Source organism: Phyllostomus discolor, chromosome 1 (genome assembly GCF_004126475.2).
Source record: "Phyllostomus discolor isolate MPI-MPIP mPhyDis1 chromosome 1, mPhyDis1.pri.v3, whole genome shotgun sequence".
NCBI classification, from domain to species: domain Eukaryota; kingdom Metazoa; phylum Chordata; class Mammalia; order Chiroptera; family Phyllostomidae; genus Phyllostomus; species Phyllostomus discolor.
Genome location: NC_040903.2, coordinates 180,598,079 through 180,625,065, shown reverse-complemented (window position 1 = coordinate 180,625,065; position 26,987 = coordinate 180,598,079). Strand labels below are relative to the sequence as shown.

The window sequence follows — 26,987 nt, the reverse complement described above, 5'->3', positions numbered from 1 at the left end:
TAGTCATATGACTTTGGGTAAGTTATAATCTCTCTGTGGCCCACTTTTTCTTTCGTACATGGGTAATTCCTGCTTTATGGGGTTGTTATGACTGTTTCATTGGAATACATTTATGTAGAGCACTTAGTATGGTACCTAGTTCCATAAGTGTTAGCTATTTTATTTAAGCCAGGCTGATATATTGGCTCTTAGACTAAAAGCCTGTCTTCTAAAAATTAAAGTGTGTGGTTGACCAGTTTTATTTGTGAAAAAGAAGAGTAGGAAGCTATGGCTCTACCAAAGTTACTTTAGCCTAAATTCGATGACATACATACACATAACACCATATACAGACACATATTCCTCCTACCTCACCTCCCCGCCTTTCCTCTTTCTTTCCCTTCTCCTCTCCCTTTATGTGTGTGTGTATATACTTAAACCTGTTTAATCTTACCCCCTGAGAGTTCTGGGAATCACAAAATACCACATTTTGTTCCACTCTGAGGTTGAACAAAATGAAGACCTTTCCAGGTGAGGTGAGGACAGTGGAATACTCTTCAGCCTCTGAATTGTCTCTCCTGGGTTCCCTTGCCTGTAGGATGGCATCCTATGTTAGATCAGTAGTTGGCAGATTTTATTGAGCTTAACAGTCAAGTGCAAGATGGTTAAGAATGTAGATTCTCAGATCCTCTTGGGATATTACATTCAATAGATCTGATCCTAGAACCTGAGAATCTTCCTCTTTACTAGGTATCCCAAGTATTCTGATTTCAGGGTTTCATAGATCTCACATTAAAAACAATTCAGCCCTGGCTGGTGTGACTCAGTGGATTCAGTGCTGGCCTGCAGACTTGAAGGTTTCAGGTTCGATTCCCAGTCAGGGCACATGCCTGGGTTACAGGCCAGGTCCCTAGTTGGGGTGGTGTGAGAGGCAACCAATAGATGGATGTTTCTCTCTCTCTCTCACTCCTTTTCCCTCTCTCTAATAAATAAATAAAATCTTTAAAAAAAACTTAGTTCATTAATTTCTCCAGTCTAAATGGCTCAAAGCACCTTCATCTTGAGTTGTTTCCACTTACACTCAGAGAATTACCAGTTCAGCTAGTCCATGGTTAAATTTGAAGGGGTTTTAGAGGAACTAGCTGTCAACTCAAAAATTGGTATCTTTATTTCATTTCTGTTTTGCTTTTACCTACCTATTTCAGCTCTGTCCTTTCAATTTAAAACTTTCATATCCTTACTGATTTCCTGTAAACTCATTCTAGCAATTATTGAGAAGGACGAAGTCCCTCTGATCATAATTATATATTTATTTATTTATTCTTTTAATTCTCTTGGGTTTTGTTTTATGTATTTTGAAGCTCTGTTATTAGGCACATACATATTTACAATTGTATATCTTTCTGATGAAATAATGTATTTATTATTTTGAAATGGCGCCCTTTATGTGTAGTCTATTTCTTATATTGAGGTCTACTTTGAAACTAATTTGGCTGCTCCCAACATCCTTTAGATACTAGTATTTTATGATGTAGCTTTTCCTGCCCTTTACTTTTAGACCTGTATATGCCTTTACCTATCTGTTGTTGCTTTTTAAAATCCATTTTGACCATCTCTGCCTTGTATTTGGTGTTTTAGGCCATTTACATTTAATGTAATTAATGCTGTTTGAGTTTAAATTGACCATCTTGCTTGTTTTCTATTTATCCCATTCTCTGTTTCTTTTTCCTTCTTTTCTTGCCTTCTTTTAGACTGAGTATGTGTTATGATTTTCTTTTATTTCTATTATTACCTTTGAATATTTTTAATTTTTAAATTGTATTTATTTATTTTTAGAGAGAGGGGGAAAGAGAGGGAGAGAAACATCAATGTGTGGTTGCTTCTCACGTGCCCCCTACTGGGGACCTGGCCCACGACCTAGGCATGTGTCCTGACTGGGAATTGAACCAGTGACCCTTTTCTTCACAGACCTGTTCTCAATCCACTCAGCCACACCAGTGAGGGTGAATATTGTTCATTTTTTTGATGCCATTGTAAATTTTCTGTTGTGTGCAGGATTGTGTAGCATTCCTTTAATATTGTTGGGCTTTGTTGTAGTCCACAGTTAAGTTACTTCACATTAGTTTGATCCTATCAAGGCTTTCTTTGAGCTTTATGAGGGTGGTCAAATGCAGCCTTTGGTTTTGGGATAATTTATCCCTACAGCCAGGACAGTACCTTTCTGAGGAATTGCTCAGTGCTCCATGGATTAGGTCTTCTTTTTTTAAATTATATTTTATTGATTATGCTATTACAGTTGTCCTGATTTTTCCACCTTACTCCCCCCTCCCACCCAGCAACCCCTCTCCCTCAGGCAACCCCCCCACCCTTGTTCATGTCCATGGGTCATGCATGTAAGTTCTTTGGCTACTCCATTTCCTATACTGTTATTTACATTCCCATGACTATTCTTTAACCACCTATTTGTACTTCCTAATCCCCTCACCTCTCACCCATTCTCCCACACCCACCCTTCCCATCTCTTTATGTTTAACCTTTGGCATTTTAATTACAATGTGGCTTGGGGTCTTTGTGTCCAACCTGTTTGGGACTCTCTGCTTCCTGGACTTACATGTCTATTTCCTTCACCAAATTAGAGAAGATTTCTTTCATTATTTTTTCAAATAGATTTCCAATTTCTTGCTCTTTTTCTTCTCCTTCTGGCACCCCTATGAAGTGAATGTTGGAATGCTTGAAGTTGTTACAGAGGTTGCTTACACTACCCTCATTTTTTTTTTTTGGATTCTCTTCTTGTCGTTCTGATTGGTTGTTTTTTGCTTCCTTATGTTCCAAATCATTGATTTGATTCTCATCTTCATCCACCCTACTGTTGTTTTCCTATAAATTGTTATTTATTTCAATTAGTGTACCCTTCACTTCTGACTGGATCTTTTTTGTGCTACTGAGGTCCTCACTAAGTTCCTTGAGCATCCTTATAACCAGTGTTTTGAACTCTGCCTCTGATGGCTTGCTTATCTCCATTATGTTAGCTTTTTTTCTGGAGTTTTGATCTATTCTTTCATTTGGGCCATGTTTCTTTGTCTCCTCATTTTGACAGCTTCTTTGTGTTTGTTTCTATGTATTAGGTAGAGCAGCTTTGACTCCATGTCTTGGTGACATGGCCTAATGTAGTAGGTGTCCTGTAGGATCCAGTGGCACAGCCACCCCTATCACTCAAGCTGGGTAGTCAAGGTGCACCCTCCATGTGGACTGAGTATACCCTTCTCTTGTAGTTGAGCCTTGATTGCTGTTGGCAGGTCAAGGGGAGGGATTTATCCAAGCCAGTCAGCTGCAAGGATTGGCTGTGACCACTGACAACCAACCTCCACCCTCTGTGGCAGATCAGCTATGTAGGGGCAAGGTGGTGGTCTGACATTGTCCGTAGTCGGTGGCTGTCCACTGGGTGCGCCGGCCCCTGGGATTTCCCAGGTGGTTTAGGCCATGAGCAGCCCCTACCACCTGTGCTTTTCCCCTGGGGGTCACCCTCCCTGCCTGAGTTATAAAGCAATCTGATGGCTGCTACTTTTTTTTTAATTAATCAATTTTTAGAGAGATAGAAGGAGAAAGAGAGGGAGAGAAACATCAATGTGTGGTTGCCTCTTGCACACACACCCTACTGGAGACCTGGCCTGCAACCCAGGCATGTGCCCTGACTGGGAATCAAATCAGTGTCCTTTTGGTTTATCAGGTCCACACTCAATCCACTGAGTTACACCAGCCAGGGCAGATGGCTGCTACTTGTGGTGGGCTTAGTGGGCTTAGAGATGTCCTGGCAAAGCTAAGCGGTGAATCTATGCTGCTAGTTCTGGACCTAGGGCTCACTGAGGCCAGCTGCTACTTGTTTCAGAGGACTTAGGAGGTTGTGAAGCATGAGCCAAGACTCATTCATGTGGAAAAGAAGAGTGGGTGGGCCTGTAAGTTGGGTGGTGGAGTCTCTAGGGATCTACAAGACAGGTCAAACAGTGTTAGCCAGGTTGATGGAATCTTATGGCACCGGTCTGCAATGTGTGGGAAGGGTTTAGAAAGGGGCCAGTGGCTTCTGCTCACCATGATGCCAGACACCTTTGCCTCTTCCTGCACGCCACTGGTGCCCTGCAAGCTGCCACCCCATTGCCAGAGCCCAGACATAGTGAGTCTGAGTAGGTGAGTCCATGTGTGGGTTCTTTAAGAGGAACTGCTTGGGGTTCCAGAAGTTTCTTCCAGCACCTCAGTCCCCACTGGTTTTTGCAGCCAGAAGTTGTGAGGACTTATTTTCCTGGCACTGGAATCCTGGGTTGTGGGGACTTGGTGTGGGGCTAGGACTGCTTGCTCCTGAGATACTCTTCCCAAATCCTATCCACTACACATGCATGTGGGACTAGCCCATTCTGCATCTGCGCCCTCCTACCTGTCTACATGGATGTGGTTTCTTTAATTCTATAGTTATCAGACTTCAACTCAATTTCTGTTGGTTCTGAGCGATGGTGGTTCTCTTTAGTTGTAATTTATGTATGGTTGTGCAAAGAGGCAAGCCATGTCTGTCTGTGCCACCATCTTGACTGGAAGTCCCAGATTAAGTCTTTTTTACTTTGGCTTATTGAAAGTTGAACTATTCCCAGCCTTTTATGAGCTCTGGAGCTCAACAATCTGGAGATTGTTTCACCTACTCCTTTCTATAGTCATTTTTCCTGCCCTTACGTAGTTTTCTTTAATGTATATATAAGTAAGTATTCAAACAAAGACTCAAGGGTATTCCTCCAGAGATCTCTCAGCACTCTTTCTGTAGAGCCTTCTATTTTGCAGTATTTCGCCCCACAGGTTCTAGCTCCCTTGACGTCCCTGAACTCTGAGCCAGTTCACATCTAATCAAAACTGCTAGACTCTGTTTGGGTTACTCTTCCTGCACTGCAGCCTGGAAACTCTAAACATTAAGCTTGGTCAACTATAGTCATTCTCTCAGCATTCACTGTCCTTTTCTGCCTGTATATTTTACCTGATTTTTCTAGTTGTTTAAGGTGGGACAGTAAATCCAGTATGTGTTAGTCCATCATGGCTAGAAGTAGAAGTTTGTCCAACCCATATAGCAAACTAATTTACTTTCTCCATTCTTGGTGGTCTTGTCTTTGTTTCTCTCTGTTAAACACAACCCAGTACTCTCATATTCTACAGCATTCCTGCCTAGGAATGGTGAAATGGACAGTGATAATACCTTTATAGAGCTAATGTTGATCAATGGCTGTTTTGCCACACAGTAGAATTGGGGCGTATCTGCAGCTGCTTTGATGGATGGTAGGATAGAAGCTGTTGTTAAATTTGCACCACAGAACTCTTTGCTGCTGCCTCTGTTGGCATAATACCTGCAGCCTACCAAACCAATTGCTGCATTTAATTTCTCATGCTTCCTAATCTTCACCTCTCTTTTTCTCATTATTTCTTACAACTCATTGTAAAAAACAGATTCTTAAGGATCCCTCATTTTCATATCAAAGCACCCACCTTTTACCACCAGGAAGTAAATCAGGATTAACCTGCTGGTCATAGTGTGTCTATAGTGAGCTCATCTGCAGGTCTTAGCTCATATTTAGGATTTTATATTCTGAGCCTGCTTCTCCTGTTGTCCAAGTGTGAAATTTTAATTTTGGAAGAAATGTTAAGGGGGAAGGGAGCTTAGTTACGCCAAATAGATGGGGAAGGCTAGTTTTAGTTTTGATAATGGTCAGATTTAACCACTGCATGTAGTTTTAGAAACTTGAAAAGGTACTATGTGGATTAGAATAATACCATAATTTGGAATAGGATTTTATAGTTTACAAAGTGCTTTCATATACATTATTTTTTAATTCCTATTATACCCTGCAGTGAGATAGACTATCCTCATATTACAGATGATAAACTGAGGCCCAGCGAGGTTAAGGGATGGTACTGGAACTAGAGTCTATGCCTTCTGAGCCTTTAACCAACTTCCTTTCTCCTGTGTACCATGTATGAACTCACAGCTTATGCCACCTGAGCAGATATGAAGATTATGTGTCAATAGTATTTAATACCCTGGATTATTTTATAATTAATAATTTTATGTAATTGATATATAACTAATAATTCTATTAGTAATTAATTCTGTGTAAGAATTGCCTACATTGCTACCTATTCCTTCTAGTTGATTTTCTAAATATACTCCTCAAATTAGTTTTTTGTGACTTTAGTCTTAGAAAAAATGTTTTCCTCAGGCTTCTTTTTGCATGTCTTCAAGTTTTTGCGTTATGCTTGTTAGCATTCTGAATTTGAACTATACAATTTTTTTCTCCTATTTCTCCCGTTCCTCTTATTACTCTTAATCCGTAAATATCTCTGTAGTGTCTACTAGGTAAAAGAAGGGAGTACTACCTTGAGTTTACAAAAAGCTTCCCGGAGAAATTTATGCTTGATTTGGGTATTAAGGAAGGGCGTTATTGCCAGAGAGAGTGGCATGTCTAAAAGGTTGGAGTCAAGAAGGAGGGTGCATGCATTCAGAGGACTCCAGAAAGTCTGTTTGGCAGGAGCATTGGGAAAATAGTAGAAAAGGGTAGTCTAGATCAGGGTGGGGCTTCCATACTGAAAATTTAAATTTTATCCTATGAAAGTGAAATAATTGGAAAGTATAAAATGGGAAATTGATCAGATTATATTTTAGGGTTATCATTCTGGCAACAATGTGGAATGTAAATGGAAAGCTAAAAAGTGATATCATAATCAGGGAGACTTGCAGTATTGCAAGTGAGAAACAGTTGGGGGTCTAGGGCCATGGTTATTGGAAAGGTGGAGGTAGATGTCAAGGAAGTAGAATATGTACACTATTGGTACAGTATGAGTAAGTGGAAGGGTAGTCCAGGTTGTCTCTAGTGTTTTAACTTGAGTGGATTGTGGTGGTTTCCCCCTCAGGTTCACGTTAGGATGACTGAGGGATGCTAAATAATAATTTATTTTGATATAACTTCATTTAAAGTACCTATTGCATATCCAGCTATAGAAGCAGCGGGTGGGTATTTGCAGGTATAGGCATGGAGCTCAGAAGAAAACAGCACTGAAATTAAAGATGCAAAAATCTTCATAATTTAAACCAGTGGACTGTAAAATGGGTTATGCAAATGCTTTATTGTAGTTGTTACAGTGAAAATGTTTAAATTTATATTTACCTTGTATCTCATCCTTTCAGAAGTTTTATTTCTGTATTTCTGTATGAGGTATAAAACATTTTAGAACAGTAATACATATGCATAATTTATAAAAATATATATATGAGAATGTACTCAAAACATTTTTGGAGATTATTGATTTAAACTGAGTAGTCACTTCTGGACATTTGCTTTCCAACAGCAACCTGGTGAACTTCTTTAAAAGTACACATTTCTGAACCCTGTCTCCAGAGACTCTAAGTGTAGAGCAAGGAATTTGAAAATTCCATCTTTTACTTAATTCAAATGATTCTGACAATCAGATAAATTTGAGAACCGCAGGTTAAAACCATAGAAAATACGTAGAGTATAGAATGAGAAGCTGCAAGAAGATAAGATAGATCTATCTGAATGATACTCTATTGATTCTAGAATGAGAAGATAGGATAAGATAAGGTAGGTTTGGATGACATTCTGCTGATTCTAAAAGTTCCAACTAATTCAGGGTTTTTTTATTTTAATCTAATAGAATGGCCATAGTCAATATTGCAGTTATTATCTCCACTAAGTGAAAGTTAACATTAAAAATTCAAAAGTCTGTTTTAACGTTATATACTCCATTTTTGGCACAGGTTTTTCTCTCATATCTACGCTGGTTATATGCTACATTTTTGACTAGCCAAGTACCTAGAGAGAACTTTTTCCCTAACCTTGTAAAATTCTACATTGCCTAGAACCACCAAAATATTACACTCCCAAGGGTAAGGACAAAGGGCTTGTAATTTAAAGCATATTTTTTATTTTGAAACATAGAGGTTGCTACCAACATCTAAAATCTGCTTTCTGTGAATTAAAATTTAAGAAAGGATTAAAATGTAATGTGAATGCCTGAAAGGATTATGTAATAAAGACTTTTGAGGACTTATCGGCTGTGTCCCTTCAGCAAACTACTCTGTTAAAGCCCTTACTGCCACTAACTTAGACTGTGACTGTATTTGGAGATAGGGCCTTTAAACAGATGATTAAATTTAAATGAGGCCATTGGGTAGACCCTAATTCAATCTGACTATTGGCCTTAGAAGAAGAGGAAATTTGGACACACAAAGAGATACCAGGGATGCACATGCACAGAGAAAGGGGACACAGTGAGGCCATAGTGAGAATGTGGTCATCTGCACCCCAAGGAGAGAGTCCTCATAAGAAACCAAACTTGCCAACACCATGTTCTTGGACTGCTAGCCTCTAGAACTATGAGAAAATAAGTTTCCCTTCTTTGAACCATCCAGAATGTGGTGTTTCTTATGGCAGCCCTAGCAAACTAATGCAAGGACTATAAGCCACTTATGCAACTTCATAGTTACACTAACAAAGAACTAAAAAACAGATGCAAATTTTAAAACTCTGTGGCCTTGGCTCTTGAAAGAGAAGAAGCAAACAATATTTAGGGTATAATTACATTGTCCAGAGTTTCTGACCTCTATGAAATTGGTTTAAACTTTGTGAGTGGTAGATATTATTGCCTAAACATAATTTAGTATTCTTGGTGTAATTGTTACTTGCAAATATGATCGATCATATGAGGTATATATATATATTTGTTTAGGTGATGAGATAGAATTTTGTGTGATTGCTAACTACTAACTCAATTTTGCAATTATAACATTGTAGACAGGCTAAATGGTGTTTAAGGTAATGATTTATTTTTGTTTTACATTATTCTTCCAGATTATAGTTCCTTTCTAGTGAATAAGCAAGTAAGTGTTCAAGTATTCAAAAGAAAGATGACATTTTGATATGTATTTTCTAATTTACTGCCTTTTTTTTTAAGTTTTGTTGTTTGTTTGTTTTAAGATTTTATTTATTTATTTTTAGGGGGGGGGGGAGAGACAGACAGACAGACAGACAGACATCAATGTGCGGTTGCTGGGGATTATGGCCTGCAACCCAGGAATGTACCCTGGCTGGGAATTGAACCTGGGACACTTTGGTTCCCAGTCCGCGCTCAATCCACTGAGCTACGCCAGCCAGGGCATTTACTGCCTTTTATTTAATTTACCAATTAAACATTACTTTGTACATAATGTTTTATCACTCACCTTTTGAGAACTATCAACTTATTTTTAATTATTGATTTTATTATGAAATATCTCAAGTATAGAACAGTTTTAGGCATGTCAAACTCATTTTCACCCCTTGCCACATCAGCCTTGAGGTTGCTTTCAAAGGGCCAAGGAGCTCCAGTTTAGAAACAGATAAAACAAGGTAAATGGGCCAGATTGGCCCTTGGGCATTGTGTTTGCCACCTGTGGTCTAGATAACATAACCAACAATCAATAGTACTTCCCCTCACTTAGCCTAAGAAATTAAACATGACACATGTAATCAAAATCTCTTGTGACCCCTCCCACTCCCCTTTCTTCAATCCAAAAGTAACTGCCCTTCTAAATTTGCTATTTATTCCCATGCATTTTTTAGATTATTAGGTTATTTTGCACATGCCTTTTTTTTTCTTTTCTGCTTTTTTTTTGACTATATACAAATAGTGCCATTCTTTTTGTATCTTTCTGAAGTTTGCATTCTGGTTCAGGTTAGGCTTTTGAGATTTATTCATGCTGACACATGTAACTCTAGCTATTTGTTTTTGCACTATATAGTAGTATTCCATTGCATGACTGTGTCACAATTTGTTTTTCTCTTTGGACACTTAGGTTGTTTGCAGTTTTTTGCTATTATAAACATTTCTGTAATAAAAGAATGTTTGTGCAAATGTGCCAGAATTTCTCTAGAGTACATACCTAGGAAAAGAATTGTTTCAAATTCTACCCTGATGATTACCCATCAATCTTGAGTATATTTCGTGTTACAGGTTTATTGGCTATTTGAGTTTCCTGTCATGAAAATCTTGTTATATCAGGTAGAGTCCAATGAGGAGACAGAAACCACACAGTGATTTCAACAGAGAAGGTGTAACAAAAGAATGAAGTAAGAAGACAAGGAGAACTCTGAAGAATACAAAAGTAACAGATACAGGTTCCAGCCACTGCCCGTAGGACTGGCATGAGCACCCGAGGAAGAGGCCAGTTTCTCTCAGAGCAGAGATTCTTGACTTCTCAAATGTGTGTGGCATTCAGTGGTCACAGTGTGTGGGGAAGAACTCCCCACAGGCTGCCTGAGGGGTTACCAGAGTAGACCAAGGAGAGGTGCCCAGCAGGTTACAATTCCACTGTGAATCTGCCTGGGGGGTAGTGGTACTGGAGAAGGTGCCCATAGGAAGCTGCCATTGCTGTTACACCTGGGCACTGCTGAAAAGTGAAATTCACATCCTGCAAGAACCCAATAAGGTGACCACGGTGGAAACAGGAAGAGAAACCCCTTCCTCTTCATTATAAAGGATGGTTTAGTAGAAATAGTTCATCAATACTTGAGGCACATATTGGTTTAAGTAGGCCTCTGTGAGGCTGATCCTACAAATAGCATAGTTCCCAGGTATTAAGTTTACAACAAACCTTATGAATGTTCCTGCCTCTTTTCCATCCTTCTTGTCTCTCATTATGTCCTTCACCTTTTCTTGTGTCTTCTGCTTTTCTTATTTCTAATCTTTGCTGATTTCTTTTTCTCCTGAACACCAGTATTTCACCATTCCCATTTTCCCTTACTGTGTGTTTTCTTTCCTAAATCCTGTTTGGTCAGATATGCTCTTTACGTTTCTAAAGCAGTAGTGAATTATAAGCATGCCTTGGACCCTAAGTGGGTAAAGCTGTGGGTATAACTAAGCTGGAGGAAAAGGGTCAAGATTTTCTCTGCATACATATATGTACAGTATAATGTGAATTGAAATAGTTCTTGAAGACAGTCATCTAAAAAAGCTTATAGTTATTCCCTCTATTTCCTGGTATAAGTGTAGGTTTTTATACATAAAAATCTTTATTGCCAAATTTTCCCTATTCCACATATAAGAAACCCACTCAGGCTTTTACTTAAATAAAGTGGTCATAGGGAGCAAAATGGACTTCACTATATTTTCTAGTCAAGAAGAACCCACATTTTTCTTTTGATTCTAGTAAAGGCCTTTCTTTTATCATGATTTGTCCAAGGGTTGTAATTAGGATAATGACTGAAGTTATTTTTTGATAGGCAGGTAGTGATAAGTACTAGTCTTTATATTAAGTTTAAATTGACTTTCAATGAATATGTTGCAAATGAAAAATACTTTGTTAATCCTGTTCCAACATATTTGTTACATCCATTACCCAGTGCAAAGTTTCTCTGGTCCCTCTCTATATAGTATATATCTATGCAAGTTTATATTCTGCTATATATGCTTAAAAAGGCAAAATAACAGGCACCTTCTCCTATTCAACTTTCCATCCTTTGTAAGTGACTTGATTCAAGAGAACTTCAGGAGCTCCAGACACAGGTGGCAGAAAACAGAGGGAAAGGTTCAAAGGATGTACCACCAGTTATTTCTGCAGTATCCTTTTACCCACATTCAATCATATAACCAAAACTAGTTTCACAAGGAGGCTAGAAAGTCTTTAACTGAGCATATTGCTGCCCTGAATAAATTATTACTTTGCTATAAGGAATAGAGGGAGAATAGATAGAAGATGGGCATCTAGCAGTTTCTTCCAAAATGTATGATCTTTTATTTTTCCTGAAGGTATTAGGGTTCTCCAGATAATAAAATAGATTATAAGGAATTTGCTCATGCACTTATGGAGGCTGGCAAGTACAAAATCTGTAGAGGTGATATTCTAGTTTGAGTCCCGAAAGTCAACAGGCTGCTGTTAGAACCAGGTGGAGCCACTAACCCTGTTCAGAGGCCCTCAGGCAGTGGAAAACACGCTCCATGATTCGCATCGGATGCCCGAAACCACAGGTAGTACCGAACCCTGTGTGTACTGGTTTGTTCCTATACTTACATACCTGTGGTAAAGTTTAATTTATAAATTGGGCACACCAAGGAATGAACAACAATAACTAATAATAACACAGAACAATTATAACAATATACTATAATAAAAGTTACGTGAATGTGGTCACTCATTTCAGGGGGCCCTTGCTGAAGTCTTTCTGTAGACTCAGTGCTTTCTGGCATGACATTGCCATCCATCAGAACACATTTTCTGTTCATGTCTTCCACCCACAAACTCAGTGCCTTTTCCATCTTAACTAAGCCTTGACCACACACTGTAGCTGTAACTTTTGCCGTTTGCAGTATGACAGCAAAACTAGCCAGAAGTTTTTTTCCTTCTTCACAGTTTCACAGATAGAAAATTCATTCATACTAAAGATGTAAGCAACCTCAGCATACAAATGTTTTTCTTTCTTAAGTCAAGAACTTCCACTTTTTCACTTACAGGAAGTACTTTACATGTTTTCTTTGGCATATTTGAATTGCCAGCATCACTTCTCTTGAGCTTTGGGGTCGTTATTAAGTAAAGTAAGAGGTACTTGAACACAAGCACGGGACACCACCACAGTCAATCTGATAACCAAGATGGCTACTAAGTGACTAATGGGCAAGTAGTGTTTGCAGTGTGGATGCACATGAGATTTTATCCCACTACTCAAAATAGTGTGCCATTTAAAAGCTATGCATTGTTTATTTTTAGAATTTTCAATTTAGTAGTTTCAGACCATGGTTGACCATGGATAACTAACTGAAACCAAGGAAAGCAAAACAAGTAATGCCATGATTTATTTATTTAAAAATTTTTTATTATGGGCATCATTCCATGTCAGTAAGTATAGACCTACCTTTTCTGAATGTTATTTCTTTGTGGATGTATTATCCACTTATCCATGTTTGGTTTATTCAGTGAATATTTTTAACACTTGTGTGCCAAGCAACATATATATTCAATCCTCTATTGGTAGAAATTTAGGTCATTTATTTTGTTTGTTTTTATTCTTTTGTTTTGTTATAACAATGCTGAGGTATACACCTTTGTAGTGTACCTTTACACATTATTTGCAAGATGTCTATTTTTAGAATTACTCTGTAAAAAGATAACCAGTGTTTTAGGTTTTAAAAGGTATTTCTAGCCTAGAATTTCTCAACCTCAGTGCTGTTGATGTTTTGGGTCAGATAATTTATTGTTGCTAGGCAGGGTGGAGTGGAGAGGGGAGAGCTGTTCTGTGCATTGTAGGGTGTTTAGCAACACCCCTGGCCTAGATGCCAGTAGCACTACCACCACCACTACCCCCAGTTATGACAATCAAAGCACTAGAGTTTGGTCCCTGTAGAGCTTGGTTATTGACTTGATCTAATATCTATTATAGCATATAATCAGGGATTTGTCAGCTGATGTCTCTATTATTTACAATTATTTTCATGGTAGAAGTAGCTAGACCAAGAACAGAGCTCACAACTATCTGATACTCACTTGCTAACATAATGCTAAGCCGAAGAAGCCAAATAAAAAGGTAAGTAATATGATTTCACTATACAAATTATTAAAAGTAAAACTAACCTGTGGTGCCAAAGGTTATGATTGTTTAACTTTGTGAGGGTTGAGGGTTTAGCACCTGGAAGGGAGATGAGAGAAGGGGCTTATTGAAGTGTTTACAATGTTCTCTTTTTTTGATATGGGTGTAGTTAATTTGTAAAAAGCCATTTAGCTGTATGCTTATGATTTGTGCTCTTTCTGTATGTGTCCTTGAACAAAATGTTCACCCCCCACACACAATCCCACTTTTTTATTCTTGGAAAAGAGACTCTTTCCTCTGAATCAGATAATTATCAGAAAATAGAATGGTAATGGATGACCCACCCTGTGGCATAAACCCACTTAAACAGATAAGCAAGCACCACTCACTGAGGGAGGCCCAATTTGGAGTACTAATGATAGTGCTCAGTCTTCCAGCCCTACCAACCAGTGGGGTAGTGCAGAAAGAGATACATCCTGTGCAGCAACTTTCAACATCCTTTTATTGAACTCATACTTTATGGTAGGTACTTATCTTTTAGAAACATTGTACTCACATCCAGGGATCCCACAGAAGTGAAGAAGACTAAACAGAATACAGTAAGATAAACACAGATAAGTTATATACAGAATTAATTCATTGGAATCACAGAGAAGGAACAGTGATGAAAGGCTTCCTGAAGGAGAGAAGTATAGGAGTTAGCTAAATAAAGAAAATGGGGAAGACCATGCCAGGTAGAAGGAACAGTATATGCAGGATACAGAAGTATGACTCAACATGACACATTCAAGGACTTGAACTTGTCAATATGGAAAGCACAGGGGCCATCAGCGTTATCTTATGTATCCCCAGAGCCTGCTCTAGTACCTGCTTCATAGTAGACATTCAGATATTAGTTTGAAAATATACCTAAAGTAGTATTGGTAACATATGAAGAGGTATTCCAAGGAAAGATCATACAGAGCTTATAAACCATCCTAAGAAATTCAGAGTTTATCTGAAGGGCAGTGAGAAGTTATAAAAGAACTTAAGTACTAGGATAAGATGACTTGTGGTATTTTTAGAAGGTTCTCTGACAACTCTATAAAAGGTGGATTGAATGTCTGAAGAGGAGAGAATAAGATAGGGGAATCTGTATGTGTATGTATTGTGTGTACTTGTACACGTTTGTGAGTGGGCATTTGGTGGTGGTGAGAGTTATACAGTTGGAGCTAGGGAGGAAGTTTCTGAAATAAAACAGGTAGAAATGATAAGAATGTGAACTCAGGTATTGACTGTAGGCCTGATGAGTAAGGGATTAGGGTGATTTAGAAGATACAATAAATAGTACTTAATGTCCTGTATCTAAGAAGCCTTTGAGCTCAGGAGACATCTTGGATGATGTCATGACGTCCAGATTTCTTTCTTGGGTGACTGGCTGAATGCTATCAACACACCATTCCCTGTGATAGGGGATATGGGTGGAGTAGCAGGGTTGTCTTTTGTTCTGTTTTGTTTTCTGCCAGAACCTAGTGTCTTCCCTAACTATTTGCTGTTTTGGTAACTATTGATTATCTACTAGGAGATATTTAATTGGCAGTTGAATAGAGTTCAAGGTAGAGTTCAACTCTATTTAACTGGAGTTCAAGTTAAGATAGAGGCCTGAACATCTACCAGAACAACACATGTTTAGATTAAGCTCAAGCGAAGAAAAGAGTTGGGAGTGCAGATGGGAGCTATAAACTTGTTTTTACTGTTTTTAAAAACTTCCATCATTTTTATGGGGAGGGATGGTTGGGTCCAGTTTTTAAGTCTCATATTACTGGCAATATAAAAGTTCCCAAACTATTTATTTTAAAATTGCCAACACAACTAAATAGCCTGTTTTTCTTGGGGAGAGGGTTAAAAGGGGACTTCCCCTATTTGAGACTATAGGTTGCATTGTGTAGTAGGAAAAGTTTGAATGAATTTTGGAGTCAGACTTTAGTTGGAATCTTGCTTCTCATGTTACTTAGCTATGTGCCTTTGGGCAGTTACTTAGTTTCACTAAGACTCAGCTTACTCATTTGTAAAACTAGGATAATTAAAGTTATCTTTTAAGATTACTGTCAAGATTAAATGTATTAAATGAGATGGGCTTTGGGTCTGGAAGATAAGGCAACTGTCTAAATCTAAATCTCTGCATTCATCTTCCCCAAAAGCTAGACGAAGACCTAAAAGAACCAAACACACGCATATACCGTACTTGCTGTGTATAATTCGTTCCAGTGTATGATGCACACCCATGTTTTTGGCCCAGACTTTCAGGGAAAAAATCTTTTGTTTTAATTTTTAAATTCAATTATTTATTTATTTATAGCTAGATACTTGGTTTGTGTATCATAAGGGAATTTTAGCATTTATCTTTTAACGTATTGTGGTACAAGAAATTTTATGTAACAAATAATTACAAAACACAAGAACAAATACAAGGTATTTCAGGTATTACCCATGTACAATGCACTCCCCTATTTTTCCCTAAAAAATTTGGGCAAAAAAGTGTGCGTTATACGTGGCAAAATATGGTACTCACACAAACAATACATCACTCACACTTTCAGCATTACTGCAGGATAGACAATACCATGAATTTGTAAAGAAATAGGAAATTACAACAGCTCCTGTTGCTGCTACAAATCTCTGAGTCTGGAGTGTAGGACAAAGAATGGCTTAATTAAGAGCAGTGAAAAAGAGGAGATCAGTGGTTAAAATGAAATGCAAACAAAATTACCCTCAGAAAGAAAACTTCCCCCACACAGCTGGCAAAATATGAACACAGGCTTGGGACTTAGTGATTCATAGCACCAGCTGGAGGGAAGGGGTGTGAAAGTGAGCAGGGCCGCCACAAGTAGCAACATCAGAGAAACATTCCCCTTGGGAGAGAGGATAGAGATGGGGCACTGTGGCAGTGAGAGGAAAGAAGGAAGGAGAAAATTTAGGGTCTTAGGGAAATGAAAGAGAAACAAGGCACACAAATTCCAAACCCACCCACCCACTACCACCACATCATCCATTAAAACTGCTGCTCCTACTAACCAGCAGAAGCATTCCTTTTTTTTTTTTTTTTTTTTTTTTTTTTAGGGTTTATGTTATATATATCTAGAGAGAGGAGAAGGGAGGGAGAAAGAGAGGGAGAGAAACACCAATGTTTGGTTACCTCTTGTGCGCCTCCTACTGGGGACCTGGCCCAAAGCACAGGCATGTGCACTGACTGGGAATCGAATCAGTGACCCTTTGGTTCACTGGTCAGCACTCAGTCCACTGAGCAGTACCAGCCAGGGTATGAAGCACTCTCAGACTAAGAACTCTATCCATAAAATGATGAGGAACAGAAATAAGTCCAATGCCATACAAAGCTACCTTAAGAGGAATACAGAAAATATATGTAAGTGGGCCAGTGCAGTTCAAACTCATGTTGTTTGAGGATCACCTATGAAAGAAGTAGAAACTCATAATAGATTTTGAATACATCATAGTACCAGTCTGGTAAAACAAGATTTTTCAGGACCATCTAGTTAATTTCCTATCCCAAACTTGAAATTAGCCATTTTTTCGAGGATTTGTGTGTGTGTGTGTGTATGTGTATGTTTGTGTGTGTGGTAGAAAATTATGTTTAGCAATAACCATCTTTATGTCAGGAGTACTCACTTTACTAAATTGGTCTTTGTTTTTAGGCCTTATCAGTAGAAAAGCTTAGGACATTTTTTAAAGAGAAAATATATCATTAGTTCATGGTGAAATTTCTAATTAAAATTTAAAATTACACTGTTTTGCCCTGGCTGGTGTGGCACTGTGGATTGAGCGCCAGCCTGGGGACCAAGGGGTCTCCGGTTCGATTCCCAGTCAGGGCACATGTCTGGGTTGCAAACCAGGTCCCCAGTGGGGGGTACATGGGAGGCAACCACATATTGATGTTTCCTTCTTTCTCCTTCTCTTCCCCTGTCTCTAAAAATAAATAAATAAAATCTTTAATAAAAAAATAAAAAATAAAATAAAATTACACAGTTTCTATTTCTCTTTTATATTTGTATCTGTTTTTTCTTGTGCTACAAATCTTGGTTTCAAATAATACTAACAAAGTCAATATAGTTAACCTATATTTTGAAATAATACCAATATTATCAATTATTAATGGTGCAGGTACCGTAAAATGTTTAAGATGTTTGCATTTTTTGTCCATGCCATATAGCCTAATATATATCTACGAATTACTGTTTTAAATAAATTATTTGAAATAATTTTTGTTTATGTGGTTAAATCATCAACTTGCTACGTAAGTTCCTTTGTTTTATTTTGCTTTTCATTTTTAGGGATTTGTTACTTTTATTTTATTTTGCTTTATTTCTTAAAATTTTTGAACGATTCAAGATAGCTTAGCTGATAGTTGTTTATTTAAATAAATAGTAACTAAAAGTCTTAGGCTTATAGAACAGTGTTTAATCAAAGAATCATTTAGTTATTCAAGAAAGTTTTTTTCAGTTTTTTCTAAAAGTTGAGGTATTAACTATAATTTAAAGGTTTCTGTTATTCTGTTAACTGGGAGCCTATAACCAACCTCCAAGGTTGCCCTTAAAAGTGCAACATCCGACTGTCACACACATTATTACTAAACTGTTCTGGGAGTTTCATATCAGTATTTTCTAACACATTGAAAAGCAGTCTTGCAGCCCTGGCTGGTGTAGCTCAGTGGATTGAGCGTGGACTGTGAACCGAAGTGTCACAGGTTTGACTCCCAGTCAGGCCATATACCTGGGTTGCAGGCCACGGCCCCCAGCAACCGCACATTGATGTTTTTTTCTCCCTCCCTTCCCTCTCTAAAAATAAATAAAATCTTTTTTTTTAAGATTTTATTTATTTATTTTTGGGGAGGGAAGGGAGGGGGGCAGAGAGAGAGAGAGAGAGAGAGACATCAATGTGCGGTTGCTGGGGGTTATGGCCTGCAACCCAGGAATGTACCCTGGCTGGGAATCGAACCTGGGACACTTTGGTTCCCAGCCCGCGCTCAATCCACTGAGCTACACCAGCCAGGGCTAAAATAAATAAAATCTTTAAAAAAAAAAGCAGTCTTGCATGAAACTTGTCTTAACCCCTTAGCCTACTAATTGTGATTACTCAGTTATGTAGATAACTGTTCATCTTACCCTTCTAATGTTCTAATGCCAAAGTAACTTTTATGTGTAATATTTAATACAAGCAAAATTATATGCTGAAAAATTATATCCTGTGGCTTCAAATCTGAAATTTAAAACTTTAGTCATGAAAGTTTGCTTTTGCCACAGCAGTAACAAAACATGAAATTGTAATTTCTATATCTCTTTACAGGAAGTTGGATCCTAAAATATATTATGATTTCTCTTTTTAGAGTCTGATAAAATACCAGTAATGCGTGGACAGTGGTTTATTGATGGTACTTGGCAGCCTCTAGAAGAAGAAGAAAGTAATTTAATTGAGCAAGAACATCTCAACTGTTTTAGAGGTCAGCAGATGCAAGAAAGTTTTGATATTGAAATGTCAAAATCCATAGAAGGAAAAGATGGTAAGACTAATTAATACATTTAGCATGCTATGTAAAACAAATAAGTTGCTGATAAAGTTTAGAATTGTTTCTAAGCTTGACATAGTAATTTTAGGAATGTTAGAATTTATAAAACTCATTATTTTAAACATTTGATAATTAATATAAAACTTAAAATGTCTATGAATTTCTGAACTATCTCAATTTTTATTTTACTTAATCTGTATGTTTAATGGAATAAACCTAATTTATTATAAATGACAAATTGTTAATGTGCTCTCAAAATTCATTCTTTTCAGTTTTTAGTTACCAAAGGAAAAATTGTCATTATATCAAAGAGCAGTTTTGTTAATATTTTAAGGTTGGTTCTTTTCCTGAAGTTTAAGAAAAACTTTAATTTCTTTTGTGTAAGTATTGCTTAGATGTCTCCATATATATAACCATATCAACTTTTAATTTTAAATAATTTACATGTCATCGTTCAGCATTTGAATGTGTTTGCAGTAGTTTAAAATATTTATATAATAGCCAAAATTACTATGTTCTGTTATGTCTGATCTTGAGTAAATTCTAAACGTGTGGTAAAGTTAAAAATACTTCTGTTGTTCCATTTACTGCAGGCAGTGGAATCAACTATTCTGGTGAGTATAACAGTACAGGTGAATTAGAATTTGTCAATTTCTCTAATTTTTTTAAGCATTTCTTCGTCCATGCTTACCTTTATTTCTTGGCAAACCCTACTAAATTTAGTGAATTAAGCAATTTTTTTCCTTCCCCTCTTAAATATCTTCAAAGCAGAAAAACCTAATATTGATAAAGTAATTCACAGAATGCAGCTTGGAAGACATGAATTTTGTGGTTGGAAGTAATTGTTTATACAACATAGTTAATGGCAAAAGAGTAAGCGTTAAGTTGGCTTATTTTTTTCTTATTGTTAGTAACATCCCAAGTCTTTTCTCACTCCTCTGCTTTATTTTATCTCCCTGAACACACACACAGAGGCAATGAAACTGTACAATTTGCCTTGTACCAATTTAAAATGCCTTTTGTAATTAAAAGTGTACATAATTGAGGAAACTTGTGGCTTCTGAATAAATTGACTATTAAATCTGATGATTATGTATAATAATAGTCTGTTATGTGCTAGATACCATACTCAAAGAACTTGAAATAATCTCCTTTTCCTAATCTATAGAATTGAATACATACTTATTTCAGTATAAAACCCAAGGTCAAGGTTTTTACATATCAGCATATAAAGAACAGTTCAGTATCTGCAGAGCAGAGAGCTATATCTGTATTTCTGCAGATTACGGTAGAGACATTAACTGACAACATTTGTCAGTTATTGACAACATTTGTCAGTTATAGCACAAATAGTAAATTTTAAATATCTGTGATCTTTTACTAGTGACTGAAATATTGTGTAGCCTATCATCACCACTATCAAAATAAGCACAAAAGTCTACTGTAGGTATTTGAAGGATTGACCTTTTTATCATCATTTCATTGCTATTGGGGGTGGCTGAATTCTGGATATTTTCCTTTCTATTAATTCTCATTAAGTCTTGCCTCAAAAATGACAATTCACCTTAACAAATCCAATTTACCCATCCAAATTCTTTACTATCGATGCATGAAAAATAAAACATGAGAGCTTGAAAAAAAAACAATGAGTATGAATAATAAAAATATAGATTGTTTCCATTTCTCAATCTGTGTTCAAATGATTTTTTTCCCCACTTGCTAATTTATCCTTTGGAAGTTCATTGTCAGCTCTGTTCCATCTCTAGATTCCATCTACTGGGAATCTAGTTTATATTACAGTAAAAATTATAATTTTACATGTCCTCTTTACTTTTCCCATTAACATTTACATGTTAAATGTAGCACAATACTTCAGTTTTCCTCGAAGTGCCCTAATTTCATGAGCCAATCATTTAAATAAGTCTATAAAGAACATGGTTTATTTTGTGTGAGTTGTGAGTAGATTTTCATTATGCCTTTGAGTATATATGTCAATTCTAGAGTATCAATCTAGGATATTATAATATTCTTTGATAGCTTTAAGGATATACACAGAGTGATAAAATTCTAGTTAGTAATAACAAGAAACTGTTAAACTGTTAAAAACAGTTTTGCACTGTAATCTTTCAAAATGATGATTCTGTGAAGTTCATTAAAAGAAAAATGTAGCCCTGGCTATGTGGCCCTTGGTTAGAGTGCCCATAGGCCAAGGTTGCTGGTTCTATCTCCCATCAGGGCACATGCAAGAAGCAACCAAGGAGTGCATAAATAAATAAAAAAACAAATTGATGTTTCTCTCTCTCTCCCTCGCCCTGTCCCCCTCCCTCCCTCTCTAAAATCAATAAAGTAAAAAAAAAATTGTTTGTTTTTAAGGTCTTATTTATTTTTAGAGAAGGGAGGGGAGGGAGAAAGAGAGGGAGAGAAACATCAATGTGTGGTTTGCCTCTCACGTGCCCCCTACTCGGGACCTGGCTCACAACCCATGCATGTGCCCTGGACTGGGAATCGAACCAGCAACCCTTTGGTTTGCAGGCCAGCACTCAATCCACTGAGCCACACCAGCCAGGTCAGAAAATGTTATTTTTTTAAATATACTATGGCATATAGGTAAAATATCATCATGTGCATTTGAAAATTATAACTCATCTTAAGGAAAGAACATTTGCTGTCCAAAAAGCTACCACTGTTAGAAAAATAACTCACATTTACCATAACTACAAAGATAACAAAAAAAATACAATCTTTTATTTTGCGTATCTCCAAGCTTCTCAAATTGCACGTTTCGTTAATTTGAGTGGGGGGAGAGGGGCCTTTTCCACCTAAATTTTCTCATGTATTATGTGATAAAGCCTTAACTCTTCATATTAGTAGGAGATTTTGAATGCTTTCACGTGCAGATAATACTACTGTGTACCAGGCACTTTTATGAGAGAAATAGATAGGGTTTTTACCCTCAAGGAGTTTTAAGCCTATTGGGGAAGACAGAGGCTACAGATAAGAACAGTTACAAAGAGTAAGTACAAAATAACACAGCAGATAGTGAATATTATACATTCTGAAAAGAAATTTGGAATAGAGAGTTTGTGATTACAGTGCAATAGGTGATTCAGGTGAGGCTTTCTGAGAAAATCCCATTTAATAATTGAAAACATTTTAAAATATATTTAGGAATTCTTACTAAGTGCTGTGGGGAATTTCTAAAAAACTAAACAATGTTCTTGCCTTGAAAGACATTAGAGTACTAATTCCTTTTCTTTCTGATCTTATCTATATTTTAGTTAGGGTAACTATTGCCACAAGTATATTGGATATGTTTGATGTTTTCTTCTTAATTAATTTTCCTACTAATCTCCAAGTAAACATTATATTAAGTAGATTGATAAAGTTTAGCATAACATTTTTAGCCCATAAATAAAAATTTATGATTGAGATACTTTAATCTAAATTTCATTTTTTCTGAGAGTTAAAATAAAAATGGATCATCTTTTCACCCATTTATCTAACAGCCAAGCAAATGAAAACCTAGAGTTTCACGGGTAATGAATCATACAAATAAATATCAGGCCTTCAAATACGTAATTCTGTAAATACTTCAACTTAGTAACTAGATTAGTGTTTTACTCATTTTACACTTTATCTATAAAAAGTAGGAATTAGTAAAAAAAATATTTGAGCTAAAAGGGTTAGTCTGCACCTCACTTGGGCTAAAAAATATATAACCTCAGTTTATTTGTGAGAAAACAGATGAATTCAAATTGAGGGACATTCTGCAAAATAACTGACTAGTACTCTCCAGAACTGTTAAGGTCATAATTAACTAGATGGAGGGAACCCTTTCACAATGTATACCATCACCACAGTGTACGCTTTGAATGTTTTATCAATTATACCCTATAAAAAACTGAAATACATATTTTTTAAAGTGTCAGTCATGAAAGACAAGGAAAGATTAAGGAATTTGTCACAGTTTAAAGGAGACTATGGAAATGTGACAACAAAATGTACCATGGTGCCCTGGGTTGAATCCTAGAACAAAAAAGGACATTAATAAGAAAATTGGAGAAATTTGAATAAAGTCTATATTTTAGTTGATAGTATTGTACTAATGTTAATTTCTTAGTTTTCATAATTATACTGTAGGTATGCTAACATTAGGGGAAGCTGAATGAAGGATACAAGATAACTTTCTGTACTATTTTTGCAGCTTAAGTTTAAAATTATTCCATAATAAAAAATTAAAAAAACTGTAGAGGAATTAAAATAAAATAGTAAAAAATATTTAGCCCTGACCTGTGTGCTCAGTTGGTTGGAGCATTGTCCCATAACCCAAGGGTTGCAGGTTTGATTCCTGGCCAGGACACATACCTAGGTTGCAATTCGATCCCCAGTCCAGGTGCTTACAATCCTGGGTCTGGGCACATATGGGAGGCAGCCAATCAGTGTTTCTCTTCATTTTTCTCTCCCTTCCTCTCTCTCTAAAAGCAGTGGAAAAAAATGTCCTCACATGCGGATAAAAATGTATATTTATATTTATTTAATTAATCTTCCTCCCAAAAAAAATCATAGGAAAGGAGAAACAAGAAACAAAGTGTAGATGGAACAAAAAGAAAATAGATGGGAAATGATAGACTAAAATTTATCCATATCAATAACTATTGCAAATACGTATAAGTGAACTAACAATCCAACTGAAAGGAAGACATTGACAAGATGTGTTAGAAATGCAGGACCCAACTATATGTGATCTACGAGAGCTGCACTATCAATATAATGTCACAAATACGTAGAAATGTAAAAAATTGACTTTTTACTGTTGAAGCTAATTTAGGGTGTTACGACAGTACAGGCATTGATAGATCTGTAAGAATTTACAATATTTAACAATTCAGCATATAAAGTGTATATTCCTAACACTTGCTGGACAGTGATATCCCAAAACATCAGTGTAGAATTTCAGAAGTGAAGAAGACTGGGGGCAGGAGGGAAGGTGGAGTGGGAAGGGTGGTTAGAGAATTCCCGCTGTCTAGTTCTTAGTTACTTAATTTTTATAAATGTATCTAAGTTTCTCTAGGATCCAAGAAGACTGTTAGGACTTTTCTCATTGTAGTTGGTAAGTTTGAGATGTGCAGGCCTACTTCCCCTGAAGGAGAGGTTTTCCAGGCTGCCAGTTTTTGTAAAGAGACAAGTTACTGAGTTGTTCCATTCTAGGTGCTAGTGTGTCATCAGCAATCCCCCTTTTTTGATATTCTATTGCTTTCAAAATTACATATTGAAGAAGGTTTTTCTAAGAATTTAATTATATAAAGAAATTTATTGGAAATACTATATTTTATACTTAAAATCTTTCATTTCTGTATAGGACTTTATAAAAGAAAATTTTTATTAAGTGTGAGCATCTAAAAAGCACTTTCAGTTGTATTTTGAGTTTATATATACTTTTGCTAACATGACATAATTCCTAACTGAAACTTTATTTTAGAAAAAGATAAAAAGTAATGCTTTCTGGCATTTGAATTTCCTTTAACAATGATCCCTTTCTGGATTGATAGTAAACTCTTTTTGTCTCTTCTGTACTTTTCCATGCTTTGGGTTGAAAAAAATTAAGCTATCTATGCTAACAGGATGTTGTGACAAATAGGACAAATGACTTTCAAGCGAAAATAAGAATTAAATTTCAGAATAAGGTAAACAATTGTCTATTTAATTTTGTAAAAATGTTTTTAAAAATATGCTTCTGTTTTTAGTACATTGGGTGTTTGCCCTTTTTTAATTTTTAATTTATACTATTTCTTTAGAAAGGAAAGCCTTTGTGGGGAGGGATGGGTGGGTGGTCTGGAATGGGAGTAAAGGGCAGAAAACTGTACTTGAACAATGATTAAAATAAAAAGAAAGGAAAGCCTTCCATTTTTGTATCGTGACGAGTTTTCTGAAAGCATTTGCATAATTTTATTTTATTTTTTATGTGTTACCGTTTACTCTATTACAGTAGTCCCCGTCTTTCCCCCTTCACACCCCTCTGCCCTGCCCCCCACTTCCACAGTCAGTCCCCACACCATTGTCCATTTCCATGGATCCTTCATATATATTCTTTGCATTTGCATAATTTTACAGTGTGGTCAGAGGGTCCATATATTTCCCATTAATTTTCTTTTTTTAAGATTTTATTTATTTTATTTTTAGAGGGGGGAAGGGAGAGAACAAGAGAGGAAGAGAAATACCAGTGTGTGGTTGCCTCTCACATGCCCCCTACTGAGGACTTGGCCCATAACCCCAGCATGTGTCCTGACTGGGAATCGAACTGGTGACCCTTGAAGTTGCAGGCAGGTGCTCAATCTACTGAGCTACACCAGCCAGGGCTCCTATTAATTTTCTTTTAATAAATATACAATTGATTTGTGTTAGTTTTACTAGTAGATTTAGAAAATTTAGGTTTTGTTTTTTAGAGTAATAAAGTCTCAAATCTATGCCAGTTTGATCTACTTGGATATGTTAGTTTGTTCCTAATGAATTTTTTTTTGTTTAAAATGTTTTGTACAAGTGGTACATTTATTCCTCAGTAACTAACCAGAATGAACACACATGTACAAAGAAACATTTTCAATGAATAAAATTAAGGTGTCATTTTCAACCCTTCTATGACAATGAAATGTTTTTATAATCCTGATGTTAACTACCCAGTTCTTAATCCTTGTCTAATTTTTTATAGCTGTCTAATTACACATAATTATATGTAGTTTAGCACCTCCTAAGCATTTCTTAATTACGTTTATTGCATAAATCTTTATAATTTATTTGTATATATGCAAATGATTTTTAAGAATATTTCTAGTACTATATGAGGGGAGGCCCCTCCAAAGAAAGGAATTATCTTCTGGAGGGCAGGCCCTTTTTAGTACAGGCTTCCCCTGCTAGGTGAGTAGGAACCCATCTGTATCAGTGTACCAGTAGGTGTGGTTGTGAGAGGCTGTTTTTGACTTCAGTGAATTTTTTTTGAAGATTCTGTAAACACATTTGCCCATTTTACGATGGGCGATTTACAGCTCATCTGCCCACACTGCACTGAGTGTTCAGCAGTTTTTAACCAAAAATGGCATGACCCCTGTGCTCTACCAACCATACTCACCTGATCTTGCCCCAAGGACTTCTTTGTTTCCCCTGGTGAGAAAAGTCCTCAGGGGGAAATGTTTTGCCAATGTGGAAGAAGTAAAACAAAAAACTGCAGAAGTACTAAAAGGCATCAAAATCAATGAGTTCAAAATCTTTTCTGAGCAGTGAGGGAAAAAAGTCTCAGTAGGTGTATTGCGTCATATGGAGAGTACTATGAAGGTGACTGATATTTAAACATGTAAGAATAAATATACAATTTTTTGATAAATTCCTTTTGGGGGAAGGGTTTTCCCTTGTACAACAGGAAATAAATATTTCACCTTTTTGCATTATTTAACCCTTGAATGCCACGTTAATATAGAAGGGAATGAGGATGAAAATCAAATGTATTAGAAAATAAATTTGAACTCAGTCGTAAAGGTTCTGTGGTTTATTACTGAACTATTAAGAAATTGACTTGTAAAGTTCAAGCAGATTTTAAAATAATGGCTTACTTAAAATATAAAAAAATATTGATATATAATGAGCAATATTTGACAGGGGAAATGTCAACTTTAAAGTTATCTACTGAATTGCCAGATATCAAGTCTGTGTCTAGCTTTACTCTGTATAGTCTAATTTCATGCTTACAAGATATCACAGCATATATTTTTACTAATGCTCTTATTCTATTCTATCATTAATAACTGAATTAAAAGTAGAGCTTCCAATTTGACTTTTTTTAAGTTTCATTTTTAAGT

At 36.5% G+C, this 26,987-nt stretch overlaps 1 protein-coding gene across 1 annotated transcript in view; it reads left to right on the top strand.

Annotated features, from left to right (window-relative positions):
• DDHD1 (DDHD domain containing 1) overlaps window positions 1-26,987 on the top strand; it is an 82,789-nt gene that overhangs the window by 7,324 nt on the left and 48,478 nt on the right. Inside the window, 1 exon segment of the mRNA XM_028505956.2 lies at window positions 18,961-19,134. Coding sequence (XP_028361757.1) covers window positions 18,961-19,134 — 174 coding nt within the window.